The sequence below is a fragment of the Pseudorasbora parva genome, chromosome 1 (assembly GCF_024679245.1).
Source record: "Pseudorasbora parva isolate DD20220531a chromosome 1, ASM2467924v1, whole genome shotgun sequence".
NCBI lineage: Eukaryota > Metazoa > Chordata > Actinopteri > Cypriniformes > Gobionidae > Pseudorasbora > Pseudorasbora parva.
In genome coordinates, this window is record NC_090172.1 from 20,332,488 (window position 1) to 20,353,129 (window position 20,642).

The 20,642-nt window shown below is 38.2% G+C and overlaps 2 protein-coding genes across 2 annotated transcripts in view; one reads left to right on the forward strand and one right to left on the reverse strand.

Annotated features, from left to right (window-relative positions):
* The window catches only part of LOC137083451 (solute carrier family 2, facilitated glucose transporter member 4-like), a 58,209-nt gene extending 47,653 nt beyond the window's left edge, over positions 1-10,556 (forward strand). Inside the window, exons 6-12 of the mRNA XM_067449403.1 lie at positions 6,275-6,390; positions 6,572-6,734; positions 7,449-7,636; positions 8,013-8,117; positions 8,545-8,646; positions 9,019-9,222; positions 9,319-10,556. Of these exons, the coding sequence (XP_067305504.1) occupies positions 6,275-6,390; positions 6,572-6,734; positions 7,449-7,636; positions 8,013-8,117; positions 8,545-8,646; positions 9,019-9,222; positions 9,319-9,537 (1,097 nt within the window). The 3' untranslated portion in view covers positions 9,538-10,556. The remainder of the gene's footprint in view (positions 1-6,274; positions 6,391-6,571; positions 6,735-7,448; positions 7,637-8,012; positions 8,118-8,544; positions 8,647-9,018; positions 9,223-9,318) is intronic.
* Positions 10,557-10,682: 126 nt separating this feature from the next.
* Positions 10,683-20,104, reverse strand: LOC137060134 (Y-box-binding protein 2-A-like). The gene is made up of 10 exons (XM_067432453.1): positions 19,951-20,104; positions 19,012-19,075; positions 18,803-18,836; positions 17,261-17,350; positions 16,910-17,161; positions 16,627-16,709; positions 14,645-14,816; positions 14,281-14,385; positions 14,117-14,190; positions 10,683-11,212 (listed from the first exon to the last, which is right to left on the reverse strand). The coding sequence occupies exons 1-9, from the start codon at positions 20,000-20,002 to the stop codon at positions 14,155-14,157; spliced, it is 888 nt and encodes a 295-aa protein (XP_067288554.1). The 5' UTR covers positions 20,003-20,104; the 3' UTR covers positions 10,683-11,212; positions 14,117-14,154.
* Between the last annotated feature and the right edge of the window lie 538 nt (positions 20,105-20,642).

Genomic DNA, 20,642 nt, shown 5'->3' on the forward strand with positions numbered 1-20,642 from the left:
AATGTGCTCTATAAAGGACATCCTGACTCAAAACTGTGACGTGTGTGATGTCACAGAAACTCACTAAAATATAATGTCCACTACAGTGGACAAAAGTCCATTACTGGGTCCCAGGAGGATATATATGTCTCAAGGCTTTTTTACTGGCACCCCAATCTGACCCTGTTAAACATCTTATTATATTTAAAATATTTTTTCCAATCATTTTTATATGTTCACTCCAAGTCAGTTTAGAGTCAAATAAAACACCCAAAAACCGAAAGGATTTTACCTGTTCAATCTGACTCCCATACATTGTTATCTTAACTTTTTTAAGCTTCTTTCTAGTAAAAACCATCATCTTTGTCTTTTCTACTGAAAACTTAAAACCCCATGAATACGACCATTTCTCAATCATTTTTATCGCTTCTTGAATCTTTTCTTGCATTAATGTTAAATTCTTCCCTTTTTTCCAAAGAGCAACATCATCAGCAAACAGCGATTTACCGATATCATATTTTATATCACAGAATACATCATTAATCATAATGGAAAAAAGTAGAGGGCTGATCACACTACCCTGTGGAGTCCCATTTTCTACTCTATATCTGCTAGATAGCGTTGTTCCCATTTTAACCTGAATATACCTTTCATTTAAAAAATCCTTTATTCAATTTACAGTTCTTCCCTTTATTCCAGTGTTAACTAGCTTAACCAACAGTCCCTCTTTCCATACCATATCATAAGCTTTTTCTACATCTAAAAATTCTGCCATAATTAATTCCTTGTTAATTTGAGCTTTTTAAATGTCTGATTCCAAACAAACTACTGGATCCATTGTTCCTCTACCTTTCCTAAATCCACTCTGATGAGGAGATAACATTCCTCTACTTTCTAAATAAAAAGTCATTCTCTCAACGATCATCCTTTCCATTATTTTCCCAACATGTTAGAGCTACTGGCCTGTAATTTGCTGGATTTGTTGGATCTTTCCCTGGTTTAATAATGGGAACAATGACTGCTTCTTTCCAACTTGTAGGTAGTCTCCCTTCTTCCCAAACCTTATTATACAAACCTAAAAGTTTCCCTTTAGTTAAAATTCCTAGCTGTTTTAAGATAGTATAACAAATCTTATCTTTTTCCTGGTGAAGTTACTCTAGCTTTATCTCGTTCCAATTCCATAAATGTAAAAGGAGCATCCATAGCATCCTTTGAACTTTCCTGTCTCTGTAAAGATCCTAAATTTGCATCTCTAGTTTCATTTCTCCCTTGAACTCCTTCCTTTGATACATTTTTTGAACTATGAATTTCAACAAGTGTCTTAGCAGTATCAAATGAAGAAAAAAAGTGGAAATGTTAGCTATCATTTCCCCTGATTTTAAAACCGGATATTGCCAATCCCTTCTAACTCCCCTCATCTTCCTTAGCATTCCCCATGCCTCTCGTAAAGGAGTTGTTCTGCCTATTTTATTGCAATATTCTCTCCAGCTATTTCTTTTTGCTTTTCTCACTACTTTCTTAACCTGTGCTTGAGATTTTTTATACTCCATTAAACTTTGGAAATTATGATTTCTTTTCAAAATATTAAAAGCTTTATTTCTTTCTTTGATAATTTTACTGCACTCACCTGTCCACCATGGAACTGGATTCCTATTCATTTTCCCTTTACTTTTGGGTATCGATAAGTTTGCTGTTTTTAGAAGAATTTCTCTAAATTTCAAATTTATGTCTTCTATATCTTGGTTTAAGTCTATTTCGCTACTTTCCACCTCAGATACATATTCAAACTTAGCCCAGTTTGCATTACTAAATATCCATTTTTCCTCCCTTCTATCCTTTCATCCCCTTTCTACATATATATTGCAAAAAATAGGATAATGATCACTACCCATTGTTGATTCTTCCCAAATCTCCCACTCAGAAGATCCCTGCCACCTCCTTTGACTCTATTGTTAAATCAAGTGCAGAACTTTTACACGTGTGTACATCTATTCTTGTTCCTCTTCCATCATTTAGACACACCAGATTTTTATCCTCCAATAAGTGTTCTATTATTTGCCCATTTATATCTGTTTTCTCCCCTCCCCATAATGAACTATGTGCATTAAAATCTCCACACCAAAAAACGTACTTGAATCCGACTTAATACATTAACTTCTAGTGCTTTACAAGGGTTGTAAAAGTTTATAATGACAAACTGTTTTAGCTTATTCCATATTTCTATTATAATATACTCTTCTTCCTTTCCTTTTTCAATAATTTGAAAAGGTATATTTCTCTTAATAAAGGTAGCACACCCACCACCTACACCTTTTCCCCTATCACTTCTTACACCATTACAATTTAAAATTCTAAAATCTAATTTAGGTGTCAGCCTGCAGCACCCAGGACCCCAGTCCTTGTTCCCATTGGCAAATAGTAAACATTAGGATGCTTCCTTGCTGTCTTCTGGGTACTCCGTCTAGGTTGGAACCCACTAGTCCTAGGGTTGGGCGATATGGCCCAAAAAATTATCACGATATAATTTTCCATATCAGTCAATATCAATAAATATCCAGATAAATGTAAAATCTTTATTTCTTTACAGTTTAAAGGCATATTTTTGCTCCTGAGTGAAAGATGTAGAAAACAGACAGTTAAATGTGGTTTTAAACTATCCTTTATTGTCAAAACATGACTAACACTTCCCAGGTGAACAATTTATTAAAACTAACCCCTGCGCACGCGCACGCTACACACACCTCACCGACAGTGGGCTGGCCGCGAGAGGAGGGAGAGAGCAAAGTTCTGTATTTGTGGATCTCCAGTAAGGGCTGTCTAGTCTATTTTATTTATTTTAAACACCAGATGACATTATTTCTCTTTTGATACAGGCGATGCTGAGTCATTAATACATCACCAAAGACAAAAAATAATGATAGCGATGTACAAGTTCGATGTTTTAGTGATTATAGTTTGGTAGCGTTAGCTTGTTGTAAGTCACCCACCGCAACTAACAAGGTAATAAGCCTGTGTGTGAATGAAGTTAATGTAGATTTACTGCTGTGTTGTGCTCAATGTTATATGGAAGAACTTAGAAGAAGCACGATCATTTAATAATTAAATTCCATGTGGTGAATGTGAACCGATGACAAGCAGTCCACGTAGCCTTCGTCGCTGTTTTATGTTGGATGGGATCGCCAAAATATCTCCAAACCACTGAAGTTGAGCGAACTAACTTGTCAACGCTATCTGTGTCCTCCGAGCTGGTTGTAAGCTCTGAGTTTTCTTCACTATCACTCATTTTTCTCACTTCACTTCACTCTGATCCTCCAAGCCTGTCAGCCACTGACTGTAAACAACAGCGCGTGCAGCACCCAGAAGCCCGGTCTGCAATGCGCATGCGCATCATTATGCATAGCGTGTAAGCATTATATCGAGAATTTATCGAACTGTTGTTATCGTTTTACCGAGGAAAACTAGTACTAAGTAAACCCTAACTAGTACTAAGGGCTTCACTGATCTCATCTGGATCACTTCCCGGGTCCTTGGCTGCCAGTGGCTCTGTGGGAGGGCCTATGGAGGAATTATCACTGATACCCAACCCCTCTGCCTCTGCTTGCTGGGGAATAATCCACCACTCTCATCTGACTCTTCTTCACCCACTGAGGAACCTTGTTCGGTCAACGAAACCGGTACTACAAGGGGCAAGTCAACTGTGGCAGAACGAAGATGACAGTAATGCACATTTTTACAGTACCAGGGCCATTAAGGGGTACAATCGAATACACCGCTCCACTCTCCCCAGGAAATTTGATCACTTTGTAAATGGTGGCTCCCTACACATCTTGAATTTTCGCCCTTCCATGAGTATGGTTAGCTCGGAGATAAACCAAATCCCCCTCCTTAAAACTTCCCAGGGTCACTTGCCGATCATGGCGCTCTTTTCGGATAATTGCGAGAGCCTTCAGCCGTTCCTTGGCTGTATCGAATGCTACTTTCAAACGCTTCTGATGCTCCTGCACCCAGTCGCTCACAGACCCTACTCCTGGTTCCACGATTCTGCTAAGAAGGAAATCAATAGGCAGATAGGGTTCTTGACCAAACATTAACAAGTGAGGGGACTCACCCATATACTGATGAGGAGTAGTGTTGTATGAGAAAATAATCTGAGGCAAATACAGAGGCCAATCACATTTCTGGTCTAGCCGGAGAGTTCGCAAAAGTCCATGAAGTGTTCTGTTGAACCGTTCACATTGTCCATTCCCCTGCGGATGGTAAGGGGTTGTGTGGGTCTTCTGAACCCTGTAAAGTTCACACAGTTGTCGAATCAAGGCACTCTCAAAATTCCGACCTTGATCGGAATGAATGTGGGCCAGTACACCAAACTTGAAGAATTATTCACAAACTAGTACCCCATCCACAGTTGGTCTCTAGTGGGAACCGCATGAGTAAACTTAGAAAAAACATCGGTCATAATCAAGACATGCTCCCTTCCATCCCTGGAACGATCAAGAAAAGTAAAGTCTATAGCCAAGATATTATTTGGTTTAGAGGCCAAAAGATGATCCATTGGGGCATGAGCTGCAGACAGCATGGGTTTTGCTATAGTACACCGCTGGCAGCGATAGCACCACTGCTGTACATATTTATACATCCCCGGCCAGTAGCACCTCTGCCTCACTAAGTCTGTCGTCCTCTCAACACCCTGGTGCCCATGGCCATGATGCAACTGTTGCAATCCTTCTTCCCTCAGAGCTTCAGGTAAAACTAACTGATATTGTTGCTCACCTCCATCAGACCGGAGGATCTGGCAATGTAAGATCCCTTCCAGGTCAATCAAACAATCCCATTGCCGCACCAAATCTTGTACAGGCTTGGGGAGTCCCCTGCAATCAGAACCATCAGGGACCCTCTTTTGATGCCAAAACTGAAGAAAAGTGTAACTACAAAACTGTAGTCAATAACTGGATCTTAACTGTTGTTAACAGTTGTTGGAGCGTAACCAAATGATCATTAGAATACGTTGGTAATACAGAAATTGCCATTTGCTTTACCTCTGTGGGCCTTAAATAAGGATGGAACTGCAACCTTTCTGGAAGGGGAGTCCCTGAGAAAAGAGACTGGAGCCTGGAAGGCTCCTCAGTGGAATGGACTTGTTGGGAGAGGGAGTTAGCATTAACGCTTATTCGTCCTGACCGGTAAAGGATCTGAAAATCAAAAGCAGCCAATTGAGCTGCCCATCTCTGCTCAGTGGCCCCCAGTTTTGCTGTATTCAAATAGCTGAGAGGATTATTGTCAGTCCACACAACCCACTTATGACCCAAAAGATATTCCCGAAACTTGTCCGTCATGGCCCACTTTAAGGCCAGGAACTCAAGCTTTATAGAACTATAGTTAGACATGTTTCGTTCTGAAGTAGACTGAGCTCTGCTAGCATAAGCAACAGGTCTTATTCTTCCACCATGGTCTTGGGAAAGCACAGCTCTAAGACCCCTATGACTAGCATCAATCTCTAAAATAAAAGGAAGGGAAAAGTTAACATACTGTATGCTAATAGTGGTGCTGTAGTCAAGGAAGTTTTTAAATTCTTAAAGCTCCATCCTGCCCCAATTAGCTGTCCTGTCCTATTCTTATGTTTGCCACTGACATCAGCAAGAAGATGATGCAATGTAGATGACAATCTAGCGAATCCCTCCACGAAATGCTGATAATAACTGGCGAACCCCAGGAAAGACCTTAACTCGGACACTGTGGTGGGATGGCCCCAAGTCGATACGGCAGCCACCTTTTCCGGCTCTGTAGAAACATCGCCTTCAGAGATGACATGGCCGAGATACTTCACATTTTACTTCGCATTTTACTTTAAGCCTCTCCCTCTGCAAACAGGACAACACAGATTCCAAACGGGCAAGGTGTTGCTCTATAGTAGAAGTAAAAAGCATTTATAAATAAATCATTTCACATTTAAAAAAAAAAATCAAGGAGTAATGCAGTAGCAGAAGATTCAGGGGTATAGCTAATGTAGATTGTTACAGAGATATGTCTGCTGGTCTGGTTGTGTTGTGGATGCATTGTGCCGCACTTCAGGAGAATGGTTTCATCTTACATTGCACTGAGATGGAAATGTATGACAGCAGCAGTATCAGGTTGCAGCTAACACCAGGCGAGCCACATCACATGGTGTCAGTCAGGCACATTCTAAAATGTGATACTGAAGACTAGTAGTAATAGCTGCTGAAAATGTAGTTGTCGTCACAATAACAATGTTAATGTTTCTATTTAGAGGATGTTTGTTTTTCTTTTTCTTCATAAGGGTTGGCATCAGGATTGGTGCCAATGTATGTGGGTGAGATTGCCCCTACCAGTCTAAGAGGAGCTCTGGGCACACTGCACCAGCTAGCCATTGTCACAGGTATTCTTATCGCCCAGGTACAGTAAACTTTAGTTCTTAAGTTTAATCATATTATTTATTTTAGTATTAGTTATTATATTAGTTCTTTTTGAGCTTATAATTACTATGACTGGTTTCTAGTCATTTATTATTTTATTATCAATATTATTTTTATTTTTCAATAATTTCTCATGATCAATTTCATGATCTTCTCTTCAGATCTTAGGACTCGAGTCTCTGTTGGGCAATGAGCAGCTGTGGCCGGTGCTGCTGGGTGTTACAGTACTCCCAACAGTCCTGCAGATGACGCTGTTGCCTTTCTGTCCAGAGAGCCCACGCTTCCTCTATATCATCCGCTGCCAAGAGCACCATGCAAAGAGCGGTGAGGAAACAGATAGTCATTTCTACAGTTTGGTACATTTATGTCCCTATTAAACAATATTGCATATTTTATATCAAATGTTAATCAACTTTCACACCATATGTTTTTTTTCATGCATGTATCCTTTATAATAAACATGAATAGGAGGTGAACAGGGGCAGTGCCATACAAAGTATTTGAGATTTATTTTTATTTAAAAAATCCGAAGCACTTCTTCCAGTTTAAATTATTATTATTATTTTACTTTTTGGTAAATGCCTAGATTTTTTTCTACAAATATATGTTTGAAACCCAACCAAAGAACTGGTATTCCTTAAAAAGGTTCATAGCATTTCCAGATGTTTTTCTGTTATGTGTTTAACCTTTGTCAATTTTAAAATAAAATATCTGCTCATTGAGCAGTTGCACAACGTAAGTGCTATCATTAATAAATAATGCGATACTCATTGGCAGATGATCACAATTTATAAATATAATAATTATAATTCATAATTGTAAACAAATTAAAATTGTAACAATGTTTGTTAAAAATATATAAAGTAGCCTACAATTTATGTGTAGGCATACTTTTATGCATTTGTGTAAATATTGTACGTAAGTGTCAAAATGTATTCCACAACAGATCACAAATATTTGTAATTAACTACTTTTATAATTCAAGAATTCTTAAATGGTAAACTAAATACACACTAACCATTGAGTGCTCTTCTTCAGCTTTGCGGCGCTTGACTGGTCGTTTGGAGGTCAGGGAAGATTTGGCTGAGATGAAGGAGGAAAAGAGGAGAATGGATATGGAGAGGAAAGTGTCCATTGCTGAGCTCTTTCGCTCTCCTCTGTACCGGCAGCCCATTATCATCTCTATCCTGCTGCAGCTCTCTCAGCAGCTGTCAGGAGTTAATGCTGTGAGTGCTGCAGTTGTGCTATAGAAAGAAAGGCAAACTGAGATTAATGACTCAAAGTTAAAAAATAAATAAAAAATCATATTATATATATATATATATATAATGATAATAATAATAATAATACTATTGAATGCAGCCCCTCTACAGGGTTTAAGTACCTTTGCATTAAGTTTTCTAAAACTATTTAATGTAACTGACCCTTTGTAATAATGGTGGCACAAAAAAAGTATTGGGATAAGTGATTGAGGTTTAAATGTAATCATTTATCACCAGTTTTTTAGAACAGGTAGCTTAAACGTTTTTGTGTTTGGCATGTTTTTGAACAATTTTTTTTAAATATTTTTCTCACAATTTGCTCTTGCTTTTCACTGCATAGATCTTCTATTATTCAACTGACATCTTCAAGAAGGCTGGGGTGGAGAGTCCAGTTTACGCCACCATAGGTGCTGGAGCTGTAAATTGTGCTTTCACTATAGTCTCGGTATGTTTATAAAACAATTTTATAAAATAATGTTTATAGAAAAATACCCCACAGATCCCATGACTCTTTAAAGAGGAACTAACAAGATGAGCATTAGCTTTAGTTGGCAATGTTTTCCCCAATAGCTGTGGACAAAAAGTAAGACTCTAACCTAAGCCTAATTATTTTATTTTTTTTTAATTGTGGGCAGAGCAGTCAAAAGTAGATAATACAATTTAAAAAGCAACCCTCCTTTTGGCTAAAATGAAGTCATGTCTTAAGTGTTTTATCTTAAGAAATATAATTTTGTATAATTACATGAAAGAAAAATAAATAAAATACTAACGACATTATTAGCATAAACCAAGCCAAACTACACCTAAGTGTTTATTATGTGATGCCTATTACTGACATTGCTCACTGTCAATTGCACTTGTCCAATCTATAGGTCTTCCTGGTCGAGCGAATGGGTCGCCGGACACTCCACATGTTTGGACTTGCTGGAATGTGTATCTGTGCCATCATCATGACAGTTGCTCTCACATTACTGGTCAGCCCAAAATACTTTTTTAAAAAGAAAAGAATAGCAAAACATATGGCAAATCTATATTTTTTAACTTCCTAGATTTACCAAATATTTACCATTTGACTAATGAGCTTACTGGAAAAAGTACACTTAATTTAGAGAAAAATTACATGAAAATGTCAGAAAAGAGAAGCCGGTTATAAAATGCCTAAATGCTTTTGCTTCACATTTTTCCTAGTCAATCACTTTTTGATTTATGGTCTAACCTGAATCTGTAAAATGTTGAAAATGACAAACTCGTATTAAAAAAGGAAAAAAAAAAAAAAAAGCAAATGTAGAGCAAACGCATCATTCACCATTATCCAAAACTATTTTTTTTTCTGTGTTCACTGGCAGGAGACTGTGCCATCAATGAGCTACATTAGCATGATGGCAATTTTTGGTTTTGTGGCCTTCTTCGAGGTGGGGCCAGGTCCTATCCCTTGGTTCTTTGTGGCTGAACTATTCTCACAAGGTCCCAGACCAGCAGCCATGGCAGTAGCTGGCTGCTCCAACTGGACTGCCAACTTCATCATTGGCATGAGCTTCCCATATGTTGCTGTAAGTGCAAGAGAAAGCTTGGTTTTATTCTGATTGCAATATTTCACTCACCTTCTTGTGGTAAATGTGTCTTAACTCAATCTCTCCTTACCCCAGAACCTATGTGGTCCATACGTTTTCCTCATCTTTGCTGTGCTACTCCTTTTCTTTCTGCTCTTCACATTCTTCCGAGTTCCTGAAACACGAGGCAAGACGTTTGACCAGATCTCAGCCACCTTCCATGGTCATCAACAACACATGATGGACATGGACCTGGATCAAGGGAAACACAGTACAGAGCTGGACTACCTAGGATCTGATGGGACAGAGAACTGAACCCTAAGAGCAAGAGCGATTGTGGATGGGGGCCAGAATTACCACTTACTGTTCTTTGCGGCTTGGAGACAAAAATGGGATGCATACCAAAAAGACAACATTACTAGAAGAAACTATGTGGTCTTTGGAAGGAGTATTATAAAGAAGGATGTTGGACTTTGGGAGAAAGTGCAATGTTGTTTGAAAAGGAGCAAAACTTGAGATTTGGAATTCTGCACTTTAACTTCACAAAGGTTTCCATATGCCACAAAGCCAGCTATGCTTTTTGCATACAATTATAGTGGATCACATACTGTTCAATTTAGCATTATATTAGGATAATGGACCCTTTTCACATTTTCTGTTTTCAGAAGCAGAAGTCTTCAGGAAACTTTTGTAGTGGTATATAGGAGATGACATGTAAAATTAGCCACCACTCCCTCAAAGCAGCATTGATTTGCTTGTGTCATTTACTGCCAATCACGGTAATATTAACACAGAATGACAATATAAAGATGTATTCCATTAAAAAAAATTAAAAAAAAACTACATTTGCGATGTCGATAACCGCAGAAATGCATCAGTCTGTGAAAAGGGTCCATGAAACGGTCTAATACTGATTGGTAACTGTCAAAGGATAAAATGCTTTGAAAGTTTTTGCACAAAGCTAAAGTTTTACCAGCAGGTTTTTAATGTTTAGCATAAGCCAACACACATTTGAGTAGCTATTAACTGGTAGCTATACTATTTAACCACTTCACTATTTAACCTTGTTACTAGAAGTGAAACAATTTCAATGACAATTAAAACCTACACATTTTGTAATTGCCTACAATTTTGTAATTAACTATATGTATAACGTCATCTGAATAGTATAGGAAATAGTTTATGCGAGAATTTCTTCACTATATTAGTAATGTATTTTAAAAACAGTTCACTGAGTAATTAAATATGTGTGCCGTTTTATAAATAAAACCTATATTCCATGTGTTTACACTATGCCATATTCTGAGGTGTAATTTTAACTTCTTTACATGGAATAAAACATGTTTGTTCTGACAAACCAACTGTGCATTTACAAAGAGTGGAAGTTATGACCAGCTTTGATTATCAAGTACAACCTGCTCAAAACACACAAAAAAAAAAAACTCAAGGCTTTGCAAATAATCCATTTACTCTTTATTTACTTTACTGGCATTGCACAAAATCCCCACCAAAGTAAAGTACATATCAAAGAAAAAAAAAAAAAAAGGGACAATTTTTTAACCAAAATGTATTTTGATTGGATGCATGTTTTCCCCTTTTATCAAGTTACAAGTGAGAAGAGACTATGCTGCGCTCATCACACTGGATGGCATTTCCTCTCTTTGATGAACTTAAAGTAGCCGAACTGGTCACGTTTTCTCTACTGCTCATCACCCATAGTACAGAACAAAACTATTAAGGGGAAATAATTTAATGGGCTTTTCAAGAGCAGTTTTTTTTTGCTATTTACTTTTAAATGGTCAAGTATGCATCAACCCAACCCTCCCATCCCATTCATCACTTTCTCTCGCTCCCTGACAGATGAAGGGTCCAGACCACAAGCGGTGGATCAGGTAGGGAGAGGGACAAGGACGTAAAGCAAGGGGGAAGTTGTTTGGATGTTTGACGAGACGGGCATGGTCCTACCCCTCAAACTAACCCACCTGGGAACCTATGCAGTGACAGGGAAAAAATAAAAGTGAGGCATGACAAAACAAGAAAGGCAACTTAGAAGAACAGTGGGAGACGACAATAGTAAACGTTCAGACATGCTGAAGTGCATATTAAACAGTTCAAAACTAAAATTAATCAAATGCAATGTTGTCAGTGTATACAGATTTAGTATTTGTTGCAACATTTCACTTTCCAACCAAACTAATGGATGGCTTTACACAATCAATAATTCACCTAGACAGTGCTCTCTTCTGTGTATATAGATTCATGGTCAACCATACATACCAGTAAAATAGATTATAGGCATCTATTTTACAAATATGAATGTACCTCGCACCTACCTCCATACATTACCAATTAGTCTAATTTAGCACACTGCCTAGAACTGACCAACTCTCAATTGGTGTAGCAAAGCTGCACAACACTGGACAGTGTGAAGTAGTGTAGAGAACGCACAACGGTTCTGTGATTTAACTTTGGAAGTTAACTCAGCTGAGAAAATAATGTTCCCCTGTTTCACAAACAAAGCTTAAACCTAGCCCAAGACTAAAATGCATATTTGAGCTGTTTTAAATGAAAGCAACTTACAATATGTACGCCAATAATGTTTTTCCTAAGGCACATTTGTAAAAGTTACTTCAATATCCTAATTAAACTAAGGCTGGCTTTATCTAGCCTCAGAAGAATATGTATGCATTAAATCGGTTTTGCTCTAGTCAAACCAATGAACATTAGGACGAATAACATAGGCATTTAATATATACCCAATTTAATGCACTTTTTGCATCTGCATTTAAAAAGGTTGAGTTTGCAACTTAATAAAATTAATGGACAGAAATTAAATAAGATTTCTTTTTTAGAAATTACTGGGTAAACAAGGCATGGCAGCCGTCATGCCCAAATGTCAAAATGAGTAGGTGAATTTGAGTCTATGCCTTGTCTAGGCTCTGTTACAGTTTGCATCAAGCCATTTGTTAGTCTGAATATTTGATGACAGATAAAATGGTGTTGCAATAAACACTTTAAGACTTCATACAACTGTAGCAGTGGATGATGACTATTCTCTTGCATGTAACTGAGGAACAATTAATGACACGTTTGATATGTGGTTGACAATTTTTGGAAAGGGGCGTTTCATTTCTGCCCACATACAGAGGTTGAATACAAGCAGTTTAATAATTTTCTAAAACTGAATGTAAAAAAAAAAAAAAAACTGAACCATTTCTATAATTACTCCACAACGGATTAGAGCAGACCAATCAAAATTGTCAGGGCAGGCTTTATTCGATGATGGACAGATACGAAAATCCACGTCACCAAAAAGCGTTTTGGTTGAATTTGTTCCAATCCTAAACAGAGCGCTTGTTCGTATATGCATTCACCTTTCCTTCTCAAAAATGATTGTTAGCAAATACTCTGTGTATCCTTACATTTTTACAACATTGGCAAAGATCATTTACACGCATCTTCTACTTTCAGCATGCGTGCAGTTGAGATCTTTTGTGCCGTTCATCAACGGTTCGTTCTTTTTGAACTTATCTTAAATGACTCAGGAACGAGACGTCTAACGTCGATTTGATCATTTTGTGTTGATCGTGCATGCGCTACAAGGCATCAGTTCTGTACAGAATTTTCTGCACTAAGCCTATGGGGCTGTGAGAATTAATGACATACGTGGAAACAAACAGGAAACATACGTGATTAAATGTGAAGTGAAGAGAAAGAACTCTGATTCGGAGGTGAGGTTAACTAATAGACTGCATAGCCTGAAAACCCAGCTAAGCAATTAAGTAATCATTTCAAGTTTGGCCTTGGCTGCATTAGCTTAGAATTTATTTTTATTGCCAATGTGATCAACATTTGCATAATTACTAGATGTGTTGGGGAATTTAAAATGTAACATTAATTATATTCTGCTGAAACGGAAAAAAAAATTACTTGAAAAACAAAAACATTTGTTCATTTTGATGAACGAGATTCAAAGATCCGAAATTCCCACTACTATGCGTTGCTCAACATGCGTCATTTCTGCCGTTACTCCAATTGGTTATAGGTCTATCCAGTTGAGGACTTGCCTTGTTTGGTTAAAACACCCCAATAATTACAGCTTAATGGAGCAGTATCAAGGTGGAGAGACACTTCTCCGTCCAACACTGACGCGCCACGCTCTACTTTATTCCTATGGGTAACGTCAAGCGACTTTAACGTGCCCGCACAGCATTCCGGGAAGGCAGCGCTGCATTTAAACAGAATTGAACGCACAAATGATGGGAAGAGTCACATCACGCGTCAGTCGTGTTGCAAAAGTGGATCTCCACAGTCAAGACTCATTCTGACTAGAATTGAGCATGACATCAGGCCAAAATGCTTCCCCAGCAAACATGAAATTTTATACAGAACTGTTGAGCAATATCATCATACATGTAAAATAACAGTCAACATGTATTAAAAAAAAAACTTAAAGCAAAACTGCCTAATGTTACTGAATGAAAATGTTGAACCAGGAAGAGCTACAGGAATGTGCAAGCAAGGGGTGTTTGACTCTCCAAGTTGTTCACTGTTCTGAAAACGATTTAAATGAAGTCTGACAAACTGTCACAGCTTTGTCCAAAATTAAAAAAAACAAAAACTTACCCATTTTCAAGTGGATAAAAACATATACAAGATTGTATGAAGCTAAAACAAAGCAGGGTTTGTGTTTTAAAAGCAGCAATCTGTTCTTTTTGATATATTGCATGTTCAGATATTTATACAACAAAACATTTGGGCGGCCAATAAATCAAAAACGCTTCCCTTGCCATTGTTTTAAGAGTTAAAAAGCATTGCATTTCAACATCAGTTGTAGTTTGATGGCTGTAACTCATTACCACCTTTAAAACAAGTTTAGTTCAGGAAGTCCCACCTCTTGCCAAGGTCACATGATTTCTTCCAGGACACAAATCATTCTGAGGGCTTTGAAGCTGTAGGGCCAGGGCCCTACACAGGGAGAAACTGCTGTTAGGGCACATTTATGTCACTGGCAAAAAACTAAAACCAACAAAACCCTACATGCATAAAACTACGGACCTCAATTTTAGTGGACTGTTTTGGGGACGTTTCAGAAGAGGATTTGACATTAGCAGACTTTGAGGTCCGAGCTGGGGACTCAGGTTTTTCAGGTTCATCTCCATCCTAAACAATGACAAGCTAAATATTTATACAACCTAGATGAACAGTTGTGGGACAGAGCTACTAGATTAAGATGCACCATTTTAAAATCAAAATATTTCCCAGTAATGCATTCTGATTGTTTACATATCTAGCAGGGTCCAGAGAAAATGGCCCCATTCCAGAATTGTAGCAGCTAATGTTAATATCAGTCAGGCAGCAAGGACAAAGCTAATATCGTCAATTTCAACTACAGTCACGTGTTTTTATAGAAAACACTTACTTTCGATGTACCGGATTCAGATTTCCTCTGTCTGCGCCGACTGAATGGTCTGCGGGGTTTCTGTCCTTCTGTCTGCTCACCATTGGTCTGGCCCTCTTTAGGTGGCAACTCTTGCTCTTCTGCAGGTGCTGTCTGTTGAACCTCTCCAGGGGGTGGCCGGGGATGGAACGGCCTAGGCATCACAGAACAAAGACTTCGACATTAACATAAAATACAATAAATGAGCACAGGCTTCTTGTACAAGCATCTTGCATGTTTAAGGCAATCAAACTGAAGACCTCTGAAAGCATTGTAAAAATTAATAGCCAAGTCACATTTAGTTATATAGAATTTTACCTAATACAGATAGTTCAAAGTCACTTCACAGTAACAAACAATAAAAAGTAATCAATTATGCAAACTTCAATTATGAGACAAATTCTGCTATAAGTCAGTTCAGACCATTTTCTCACGAATAAGTTTTCGCTTTAAAACATCTTCCATCCACACTGAGGTGTAAATGTAGCTTTTTGAAACCGCTCTCCAAAGTGGATACATTTGAAAAGGCTGTCTTCGCATCATAGTGTGGACTGTGTAGACGGAGGTATTTGAAAACAATGATGCACGTTTACCAACAGATATACATGTTTATACCGCCATTGTGCCAGCTGTGCTATTCACTTTCACGCAGTTGCTAAAATACATTACTTTGCACACTTCATATCACCGTTCTGCAAGGATGAAAATTTACTTGCATTTGCTGCCCTGTCAAAGTAAGTGGAGTTGCATTTTAGACCCAACATAATGGTTGACCAAATGCGACCTGGACACAATGAATGGGGAGATATTTTGCTCAATAAAATGATCCTGAATGAATTGCATAATTATGTCTGCATTATCTCTGTAAGCTTTTACGCATATGCAGTAAATTGAATTTGCCGTTTACTGACGTTTCAGTTGGGATGAGAAAACTTTTGGAACACGTTAAGTCTGGGCGGAGAGCATTTTGAAACAAACTCCAGATTAATGTAGACGTAGCAACAGTAGGTAAAGTTCATCAGTGGGAGTCAACTGAAGTTCAGTTTATCTAGAAGCAGCTCACAGAAGACATCATTAATCATTTGGGATCAGTTAAAGGGTTAGTTCACCCAAAAATGAAATTAATGTCATTAATGATTCACCCAAACGGTCACCCTCAGAACACAGTTTAAGATATTTTATATTTAGTCCGAGAGCGCATGCAAGTGAATGCACACTTTACCGTCCATGTCCAGAGAGGGAATAAAAACAATGTAGTCCATATGTGATATCAGTTAATTAGAATCTCTTGAAACATCAAAAATACTTTTAAATTACATTTAATACATCAATCCTCAAATAAAGAGTCAAGATTCAGTCACGTGATTTCAGCAGTTTGGCATGTGATCCGAATCCTTGATCGAGTCACAAACATTTGAATCTTTATTTGGGGTTTGAACACAAACAAGGAAGAGAAGACAATGCTGAATAAGGTCATAGTTTTTGCTATTTTTGGACCAAACGTATTCGATGCTTCAAGAGATTCTAATTAACTAACTGGTGTCACATATGGACTACTTTGATGATGTTTTTATTCCCTATCTGGACATGGACAGTAAAGTGTGTAGATACTTAGTTATGTACTCGGACTAAATATAATATCTTAAACTGTGTTCTGAAGATGAACGGAGATCTTACGGATGTGGAATGACATTCGGCTGAGTCAGTAATAACAAAGGGTTAGTTCACCCAAAATGAAATTTAAGAGTTGATTCAATTCAGTTACCAAAAAGCAAGGATTTACCAGAACACATTCAAACTTAAATGGTGATTAGTGCTGGTGATACCAAAACAGTGGCCCAAAAGGGATGTCTGGCCTAGAAAAATTGACAACATCACCCTATATCCAAACATTATTAAATAATATGCTGTTGATGTATTTTTTGTGAGCTTTTGTTTTTCTAAAAACAAGTGATGATATGAACCTTCGAAATCGAGGTCTGAACCTGCGAGGTGGCGGCCTCTGCTGGGCACCATCTACTTCATCGTTCTTCTCTCCTGCTTCTCCCTAAAGCAAAGAAAAAAAACAACTGCAAAACTCACTAACTAGCTGTGTGCAGTAATAAAACAAAATGATCTTAAGTTTAAAGGATTATTCTATGAAATGTTACTAGGGCCTACAATATTCACTAGCAAAGTTTCAAATACACCATTAAATCTAAGGGATGCTAGACTTTCAGATTAAAAACAGGATCCAAATGAACTCACTTCGCCTTGTGGCGGAACAGGTCTCCTGCGTGGACGCTGGCGGCGAGGACGTGGCCGCGGGGCTCCTTTCTCCTCACTGCTCTCTCCCTCAGTTGTGGGACCAGCTGGAGTACCCTCAGCAGTCTCCTCTCCTTCAGCAGGACCTGCATTACGGGGGTAAAAGCGTCTGCGAAATCTCCGTTTATTGGGGGCGTATCGGCTGCCTTTGACAGGTATACCCCCTGGACCAGTCACATTCGCTGCCTCTGAGCCCTAAAGCAAATGCTTAGTTTTAGAGTGAAAATTAAGCTATATAACTCAGTATTAAGCAATATTCCTCAACAGTATTTGGATTAATCCAGAACCACTTACTTTAGCTGCTTCAACAACGTCAAACTCCACAACCTCACCATCCCCCACACTTCTGAGAAACTTTCTTGGGTTATTCTTTTTTATTGCAGTCTGCCCAAAGGAAAAATGTACAGCCTTAAGTTAAGTTGTAAGTCAAACCATTTAAAAAACAAAGTGGATTTTTTAGGAGCACTGGTATGGAGCTAAGAGTCTCAATAAAGATAAATACACACACTACATTCACATATGCACACACAGGATTCATAAATGCACACACAAAATTTAAAAAGCACGGAAGAGTCACAAATGCATACAAAATTCAGAAATGCAAAGAAAATTTACAAATGTGCTCAAGATTCAGAAATGTATTTGACGTTGCTACATATTCCCCTATGATATTCCCATATTCCCAATTCAGCAGTGTCCTGATGAGATGACATCATCGGGGCATGACAGCCGAAGACCAGATTGAGGGATCGCCGCAGCACCATGCAGGAGGCAAACAAAGTTTTCCGGGCACTTCTGTGGACACGCCGGGGTTGGCGCAGAAGTCCAAACCGTTCCACAGCCGCAGTGCAAGACGGAACAGCGGTGCAGCCGAGAAGCGGAACATCCCAACATCACGCCGGACAATATCCAGGCATCTGCCAGGAAAAGTCCTCCACCACGGTAGCCATCTTACAATAATGGCCGTCTTGCACTGCGGCCATGGGGCGGCTTGGACTGCACGGACCCCGGTGTTTCCACAGAAGTGCCCAGAAAACTGTTTGCCTCCTGCATGGTGCTGCGGCGATCCCCATCGTCTGAATCGTCATGCAGACCCATCATCTGGTCTTCAGCAGTCATGCCTTGACAACATCTTCAGGACACTGCCGAATTGGGAATATACCATAGACTATAAAAGAAATAGGAATATACCAACAGAGCCTCTAGCGCTTGTATTATTCTATATTTTTACTTGTTATTCATTTTTGTTATTTTTTCCCCTTTGTTGCACTTTGAGATTCTATATCTGATTGGTTGCTGATCGAGTCAGGGGAGTCTCAATTCACACACAAATGCAGTGAAGTTCACAGACCGCAAGCAGTTTGCAAATCAAGATACATGTGTGAGTGCATCAGAAATACATTTTTGAATCTTAAACGCATTTGAATTTTTGCATTTCAGAATTGTGCACATTTCTGAATTTTGTATGCATTTGTGAATCTTCTGTGCTTTTTAAATTTTGTGCGCATTTGTGAATTTTTTGTGCATTTGTGAAACCTGTGTGTGCATTTATGAATTTTGTGTGTATTTATCTTTATTCAAACTCATTTAGCTCTATACACTTGAAATCTAGAGTTTCTGTATGTTCTCTTTTTTTGTTGTTGGTAAATGTCATTTAAACTTGCAAGAATGCCATGGTTATAATATGCTGCATTTAACATCTTAGAAATTCAGTAAATCAATCAAATTAATAAACCACTTGAATAAATTCAACCTCTGTATGTGGGCAGAAATTAAGTAGTGATTTTAGAAAAGTTTATATTAAAGGTTGCAATGCATGTATAACGTTAACATTACCTGATGAACAAATACATCTTCTTTAGTATCATTTCTGTGGAACAAAAGGAAAAGTGAATTAAATTTGAAACTTTATAACCAATTATAACCAATATTTTTTTTTCTGAGCGCATGTATGATATTGTGAAGGAAAAAAACAACATGATAATTCAAATACTTTTTTAGTGATAGGATTAAACATTATATACCGTTCAGCATTATAAACCTACCTATTGATAAAGCCATATCCATTGCGCACATTGAACCATTTCACAGTTCCTTGCACACCTGTCGCTGCAACAGATAATACAATAATGCATCACCACCCAATCAAGATCTTTTGGGTTGAATTGTTGGTGTGATCAGACAAGATTAGAAGCTATATGATTAAGCAAAGCCCGGTATGCAGGCTCATTTGAACACGTGGGACACGTGTGTAAATTATTAACTACAAACTTTGAAACCTTTCAATCACGTTGAGCTGCTGGTCAGACATAAAGGGAAACGAAAATGCGTGTTTTTAGCCCTATAAGATGAGGCTCGACGAAACATAGCAAATTATGGTTCATAATGTAAAGTGTTTACCTAATGACATGCAACACACCTGCTGTTAAACACCTCCCACCTAAAGCACATGGTTACAGCCGCGCATAAATGTGGGTCATCGAACTGAAGCACTTTCACTACGTAAACAGCCAAACGCTGGTCTGCTTCAAATATGAAAAACTTCAGATCATATCAGACTACTTTAAATGTATCTATGCTGTAGTTACAGAAACAGAATATTAAATCTCAACAAGACACGATCATATCGCCCAGTGAAGAGTAGGCTACTTAGAGAACACATGACCTAAGTTCCTAAGAGGAAGGTAACCATGCGGTAAAACGCATTTATCAGCATCGTTATCGATAGTAGCCTATTCATGCAAAGTCACAGTTGTGAATGAAACAATTTCAGCACGCCTTAAAATAAATAAATAGGCCTACATTCTGAAAAACGATACAGTCGAAAGTTAAAGCAAAACAAGATGCAGCTGATCAATAAAAAAAAGCTAATTTGTCAATTCTGAAGCCTGTCAGTCGCGTTTCATTCCATAAACACGACGTGTTCATTACTATGATTTGTAAAGTGTCTTAAATAAATGTATGAGAAGTCACTGAACCCCTACCTATGACTTTTCTCTCGGGCTGAGGTTGCTCAGACGTCTCTGTGTCGCTCATCTCTGGATTTAACCCCTCCCTCCAACTCGCCGAACTTTTACTTCAGAGGCCACCTCAAACTTTTTATCCCTATTCCCTGTCATGAAGGACTCAGCCTGTATTTAATTGGTGTGCGAGCGACCAATCCGCGAGTTTTATCTTAATTCTCGCGTGATTAATTGGGAGTTAGTGCGTATGTCTCGCGCGAAAACCCACTTGTTTTTCACACTTTCATTACGACTTTTTACATAATTATTTCATTATATGCTAATGTTTTCTATATGATTGTTATTAATCATAATGTCATAATCCAGCTTCAGTCGGTCTGTAAATGTTCTCTCACACAGTGTAGATTTTATATTTTTATAGATGCCTCTTTCAAAACATTAATATGTATTTTGTAATGGTGTCATACATCAGACCTGTTTCTCCATAGAAGATATCAAGTAGTGCAGCTGTTGACAGAAAATTGACACAAACAAGTCAGCCTGGTGATTTGATGGGATATACTAGATTAAATGGAAAATAATAGATTAAAAACGTTTGTGCCTGGTTATATTATGCCCCAATTTATTTCTTTTTCTTTTTTCTTTTACCCATTATGCCTTGCATGTGAGCCCTTCTACACATAGGTCACCAGATTCAAGTTTCACTTGACTAT